Here is a 7,365-nt window from a genome sequence, read left to right on the forward strand (position 1 = left end):
TAATGATATAGTTAGCTGCTAAATATTAATAGGAATCGTAGTCTTGCATAAAATATAACATATAAACCTTGCCAATACAGACGCACCAGTAATTAAACTTGAATATGTAATTACACTGATTATACGACAGGCAAAAAGTTACACTTTACTGGCTTCTGTGTAAAACTGTGGGCAACAGTTAAACTTTGCATTTTATGGTTTATATAAACGCGCAATATCTCTACTACAGTTCATAAATGGTTTAGAGAGTCATAGTTAAAATTACACCTAATTCCAGTGTGAACACGACTATACCTTACAAACCAGGCTCTGAAAATGACCACAGAGATCAGCCTCCCATTACATTCAGAGTTTGCAAACAAACTGATGAGGTTTAAAAAAAAAACCCAAAAAACCAACTTTATAACTACAAAGTAAATGAAGATTCATCTATTTAAATGTTTCAATATAAATATTTAGTGTCAAATATACAGCTCCAGATGTTTCACTTACCACCTTTCAAAGGTCTTTTGAGTAATATTGCGTCTTAGACTACAGCATTTTTATCTTGAAAGAAAGCTGACTGCACTTACATGTGAGGCTGAGGAGAGCAGCCTGGACTGCTATTTCCATTACTGTCAATGTGATCCAGTGAACCATTGAGATCTTCATGGACTGCCTGCAGTAAGCCACTGGATGCGTTATTTATCAGTCCTGGGTTACTTAGCAATGGTAAACTACTCTCTGCCAGTGCAGCCTACCAAAATTAAAACAAAAATTATTAGTCCATACATATACATAGCACTCTTACATGTATGAACATTTCGAAATATACACACACAGAACAGCTCATTTTGAGTATTTGTTGAGGTGGTCAGAAGGATTTTGTGTATTTCCAATTATTTTCACATTCTGAATATAACAGCATTTCTACTTCTGGTTTACTCTTTCTTTTGCCTAGGTTTCATTACTTTCCATTATTAACTACGTTCTGATATTCACGGCACTTTCTAGTTTTACATCATTTTTTGACTTTGAATTACACTTAACCCCTTTGCCCTTCCACACAATGTATGGCTCCTTTATAATGCAGGCAGCTGATATACTTTAAAAAATGACCAGAACTTAACTCAAAATAAAAAAGTCCTGACATTTGCCTCTTCTGCATAAAAATTATATATTATAATTAAACTTTAAAGTTTTTGCCATGAGCACCATGTTCCCCAACACTGTGATGTGAAATCATTTATGACAGCTTGGATAAATATTAATGCATATCCACATGCATTTGCAAAAGCTTCTATCAATCTAACATTTGCAGCAAAACTGAATGTTCCAGATTTTGCCACAGGGTGTCCTTCTTGCTTCTTCACATCAAAAGTAGCTCAAAATAAGAACTACTTGCCGTGCTAGGTAATACAACTTACTTGGATGATAAACCAAACTATTTAGAATGACCATCAGGTCCACATAAACATAATATGTAATTCTATACCAATGTATAAGCAGAAATAAAATACATCACACATAAGAATGTAATCAGTGTGTACAAAGAAAGAATTATTTAGTATTTTTTACCTGCAAGCTTGCATTAAGAGCTGCTCCATAGCCTAAGCTGGTGGGTATGTTTTTCACTAACGTTGGGCTTCTGAAAATAAACGATTTTTCAAAGTTTAAAAACAAGCAGACATCCTGTCTGGCTCATTGGGTTAATGGATTGGTTTGTCAGCTCAGGAGACCAGAGTTTAGAAAGGAAAAATGAAATGAAGTTGAGAGGGAAGGGGATCAACCTGTTAGAACACATTGATTTACTTACATCAGAGAAGCAAAACTCTTTGTTATAATTAGACCCACATGGAAATTTGCTACAAGAGTATAAAGGTTCTGATCTCACTGAAAAAATTTAACAGAAATAGCTTTAAAATTTGTATAACATCTCTCTCTGCCACACTTCATGTATTTGGTTTTGGTTTTCCGAACTAACACAGGTACACTGTTGCATATGTTACATACAACTACACAAAGGTGTTGAATAAAAGAGATCTTACTCTTCCCTTACAAGGAAAATGAGGGTGCAATAATGTATAAATAACCGTACGTGAACAATACAGTGGATCAATTAGTTTCTAGCAAATCAAACATAAAATATTTAAATCAGATGCTAGATCACCATATAATTATATTTTCAATAAAATTAGTGCAGGGGATGACTCCAGAGGTCATCTGGGTCACTGCCTACAAACAGATGCATTGCAGAAATAGAATACCTCCCTGCAAAGAAAAACCTCTAGCTCTCGTCTCTGCACCTTTGGTTTTATCTGAATGGCTTTATCAAAACTAATTATACACTCTCAAGGAATAAAAAGCATCCACAGAACCAGTCATACTGACACGGGATTAATTTGAAAGTAGGGCAGTAAGCATGCCAAAGGTCCTCCTGTGAAGGCTTCTCATGAATACTACCCTCATCAAGAAGATATTTTTGAGGTCAATACTGTACTGTATGATACCTACATTCCAAAATGACCTTGAACGACTCCCACTTCTGTCAAAGGTTTACAGTAAAAACAAGCGCATGTGGAACTCTTAACACATGTGCAACATATGTACACAGGGCTATTTTTAATATATGGTAGGAGAACTTATGGTAGATGGAATTAAAATGACAAACATATGGTGAAATACATAGGAAAAAGCAAAACCATTATCGCTTTCCTTGCAGCAAAACTACGTGGGGAAGTCAGGCAGGCTAGGAACGTACAGAAAACAGCGTTTACACAAAAATGAAATAACTGTTAGTTCGCTGAAGAGAATGCACCAGCATAGCTATTAGCTTGCTATGTATTCTCCACATAAGTGCTCGCTTTGTCTGTCAGGTTGTAGTACACAGAGGACTCACTCAGGTTACAGAATTACAGAACAACTCAGTTGAACAAAACCAAACACCAGCGTACCCTGTTATCTTTTGTGACCTTCTCTTCTGATACTCTACTTCATCCACCGTCCATACTGCTCCTTTAACATTTTCGACTCGAACAAAACACTTGTGCAGGCTAAGATTATGACGCACTGCATTCTAAATCAGACACAAAAGAGAGAAAAGGTAGTGAAATTAATACAATTTAAGAAGGCAGCCTATGCAGTATACTTTGTTAATCTTCTTATTCTAAATCATAGTGAAAATCTCAATTTAGTTTAAGTATTAAATTCAAAATATGTATAATATTGTAAACCCCAAACTCACAAATTACTGGAATCTGCAGTTTGAACTTTGTGATAACAGAACCTTCCAAGCTATTTTAATAATAGCAGTGTCAAAACCTTCCTTTCATTGAACTGGTCTAAATTGCAATATCTGTACAAATTACAGTATCTTTGAAAATGCCAGAACAATTAGGTCAGCTCTGTTGTGTCCCTGATCAAGCACTTGGGGATGGTTGAAATGTCCAAAGGAACCAGTCCTGCTTGAGGTATTAAAATGCTAAAAGGCTACAGTGACAAGTGTTAATTTTGCACAAAGCTTTATGCAATAAGCTCAAAGGCATTCTTTTCATCCCTATATAACGAAATGACAGAGTTTGTTTATTCTGTATTATTAGATGACATATGCAAGTTACTTTGCAATACTGTCCCCTGCACAATAGAACAGACTTAGGCTTTTTAAAAAGGTTTTCTCACTGAAGTTTGGCTGTTTTTTTAATAACTGTTAGAACTGAAACATAATAAAAACTCCTCCCTATAACCTAAATGTACAATTTCTCCACCATGATTATGCAAACAGATGTTGTTGGCTGCTTTGTATTAGAGTAATTACTCAAAATTAACATTTTTAAATCAAATAAAGTCATTCTTAAAATCTAAACTATAATAAATATACAGCAGACAGCATAATTTACTTCGAATATTTCCCATAAATCAAATTATAAATCTAAGCAAATATTTCTTCCTGTCAAGGTAAACTGGCATATAGCTATCACGTACAGTCAGTAATGACCTAATTCTTATTTTACGAATATAAACCAAAGTAATTTTGATGAAGATTTCTTTCTATTTGCACAAAGACAAGCTTCTGGCTTGCTTTAAGAAAAGAATTCTTTAAAAAAAAAAAACCAAAAAAAAAACGGGGGGAGGCATAAGCAGATCTAGCATCTGACCTGAAATCCAAGGATTTGATTGATCTTAATGCCCATGGCTCTGAATATGATAATTTTAATATTAATGAGCAAATGAGCAGTTTTATTATGCATGCGATATATTTAGAACTAATAAGCTGTTCAGAATGAGTTTTGGCTGGATCCCCGAGCTGTGAGATGAGAACCAAGCGAAGATATTAAATCACCTTCATTTCTTTTAAAATTTCTTTCAGTAAATCATATGACGGAGCATTCACTACATTCTCTAATGAGTAACAAAAGAAAACGTAAATCTTCAACATAAATATTACTTACTGAAAAAGCTCTAAAACATATTTTCTACAGATTACCTCTGACATTTTCATCTTATAAAATACATATCAAGTAACCATGCATAAATAAAACAATTACATACATTTACAGTAGAGCACCACATACTGTAGCAAGTAATAACATTTAAACATTTTGTAAATTAAAAGCATTCTGAGCTTCACACCCATATATCTGTAATCGCTCGCCAGATTAATTTGCATTTTAAATCCAAATTAATTCACTTTAGCATATCTCACAGTCTAAAATTCTTAGTATGCTGATGAGTGCTTTGCTGCCTCTATTCTTCTCAGCTACAAACATTTTCCCCTTTTGTACCAAATGGCTTGTGGCTAATTGATGTTTCTGACTGCTTTTTGAAATGAAAATAAAACAGTTCACTTAGTCTGTGCTGAGTGCCCTTATCTTTCCAGACGTTGCTCTTTTTCCAAAAATAGATGCACAGAACTAACATTTTTTTTAGCTCCTTGTATGATCCAGACAATGAAGTTGTTTGGACAGGGATATAGATGAACCCTTTTGTCTAAGTAAATAAACTGCGTTTATGTTCTGACAGGATAATATTCACTTTACTTTCTTTTAGTTCCAGCTGAGTAGCCATGGCCCTCACTCCTGTGGCAGCTTCAGTCTGTATGATGAGGTATGATGTGTACAAAAGGCACAGACCAAGACAAAACCTACAGCCTCCATTTGTTGCACAAGGCAAACAGACATTTTTCAAACTAATTAGCCAATAATATGCAAGAGAAAAAGTAATATAGTGCGACTAACAAAGGTGTTGATGATTGAGTGCTCACACTGTAATTAGTGTGTCAGGCCCTCATTTCTCTGCCAAGCCTCAGCTATTAATTGCACCAAATTAGAAAACTGTATCAGAGGCAAAATTATTCTTTCACTTGTCATTTTGAGAGAGGGAATTCATTCCATTCAAGAGGCAGGTTAAAAAGAGGGGAAGCAGATACTAATCTGCTTATGTCATGTAAATAAATGTTCCTAGTGCTATCAGTAAGGAACTGTGCTATGCATCTTTAAACTGCCAGCAAAGAAGTTACCTTCCAAGTTGCTGCATTACGCCTGAAGTAAGCAAATGTCCGTGTAAACCAGCTGTAAATTTCATTAAGTGTTAACTGCCTGTCACTCGATTCCATGATAGCCTGAAATGAGACAAGATACATAGTGACATAAAATAATGGTTTACTAACTAGACTGGATGACACTTTCTCAACCAAGCCTTACTTTAAGCATTAATGAATTTTAATTTAATCAGGCAAACTTAATTTTCTCTCTACTTACCTGCCTTATGAGAGTTGCATAAGTAAATGGAGGTCTGACATCTGCATTTTTATAAAATTCATAGTTCGGGGCAATTTCTGTAAAAGAAAACCATACAAACTGTACATTAATGTTATTAGCAGCCTGTGTTGTGTATTATGATTGATGACATTGTTTCCTGTGTGCTCACAACAATTTTCAAAGGAACTATTTACTCAGGAATGCACCGAAGTCTTTTCTCTGCTCCTCGACGAAGAAGTGCAAACGAAGCATGCCCCAATCGGTCGCAGCAGTGGTGTACCCAGCCATCCGGCACGCTGTCAGCAGCACGACCCTTTTAAAATGTGCAAACTAAATATTTTCTTACTTGGTCCTACAGTGACGGTCAGCCATCTCCTTGCCTCCCTGCCCTCTCTTGTTTCCTACCTAAAACATTCCTTTGTAGGATTTCTGTCTGGTTAGCAGTGAAGTGCTACACTAGCGTGCACATACAAAATTAAATACGGTCAGCTCAGGCTGATGGCAGCTAAAGGAGTATATATCATCATTAATACCAGCCCTTTTCACGCACCCAGTATTAACCTCTTGTGCTAAGCAAGACTCTTAAAGAGCTTCTTTTCATTCACTTTCTTTTTTCTTTATAATCACTGGTAAAATATATTATATTTTAAAAAAAACCAACGACTTTTTATATCGTCTGTATTAAATACCTCCTTTACTGCCCAGATTTGCCTATACAATATTTTAATTACAGCATAAATTTTGGAAAAATCAAAATAAAAGTACTGATCCAAACTGTCCTACCTGATGACATGGGAATGTTGTATTTGTCTGAATGTCTTCTTCGAATGGCTCCCACATTGGGTACACTGGCTGGGGTGATTACGGAAGGTCCCTGGGTAATTGGGGTGACTGGGGCCGTTGGTGTTGTGGGAGTTTGAGGTAAGCTCTGTGGGGATGTCTCCAACATGTTCTTAGACATGGTGACACTAGACACCAAATTGAGCTGCAGAAACCCAAAAGGAAAGTAAAGAAAAAGCAGAGGGGAAAAAAAAATACTTAAAAAGGTTTGACAAATGAGAGTGGATTCACTTCTACAGCTGTGTTGCCACTAATAAGCTGCGAAAGGAAGCAGCCAATCTCAACTAATTACAGGATGAAATTGTATCATAAGAACTCTAATTAGAGGATGCTGTTAGAGGTTATCTAATAATCTGCTGCAATGTTACTTAGGACTAACTCCTTCTAGTACTACCAGACTTCACAGAAAGTATGTTTTTTCTGCAATAAAAACTATCTGGTGATTATTTAGGTCTGTTGTAAAACAGTTCTAGCTCCTGGTGAAACAATAATAACAACAATAGATGCAATAAAAGATGTCAGTATTCATACAAACAAGACTTAAAATAAGTTGCTATTCTGATGCTGCCAGAGTTTTGTATTCTTTTTTCCCCGAGTCCCAAATCTCAGCTGAGAGGCTCCAGCCAGCTGGAAAATTTTACACTGACCTTTAGTCTCCTTGCTAATTTGGTGGAATGGTAATGACATTACTACATATTCAAACAAAATTGTCTTAATTGCAAATTAGCCGGAGGAGGCTGAAAATTTTCAAATTAAATCTGATTGGAGATGGAGAGAGGGAAATGGAATT

General features: G+C 35.7%; 1 protein-coding gene across 1 annotated transcript in view; it reads right to left on the minus strand.

The window, feature by feature from the left end:
- The window catches only part of FOXP2 (forkhead box P2), a 403,711-nt gene that overhangs the window by 29,774 nt on the left and 366,572 nt on the right, over positions 1 to 7,365 (minus strand). The window contains 6 exon segments of the mRNA XM_058420110.1: positions 573 to 736; positions 1,558 to 1,627; positions 2,934 to 3,055; positions 5,495 to 5,596; positions 5,736 to 5,812; positions 6,519 to 6,720. Of these exon segments, the coding sequence (XP_058276093.1) occupies positions 573 to 736; positions 1,558 to 1,627; positions 2,934 to 3,055; positions 5,495 to 5,596; positions 5,736 to 5,812; positions 6,519 to 6,720 (737 nt within the window).

Source organism: Hirundo rustica, chromosome 4 (assembly GCF_015227805.2).
Source record: "Hirundo rustica isolate bHirRus1 chromosome 4, bHirRus1.pri.v3, whole genome shotgun sequence".
Lineage (NCBI taxonomy): Eukaryota > Metazoa > Chordata > Aves > Passeriformes > Hirundinidae > Hirundo > Hirundo rustica.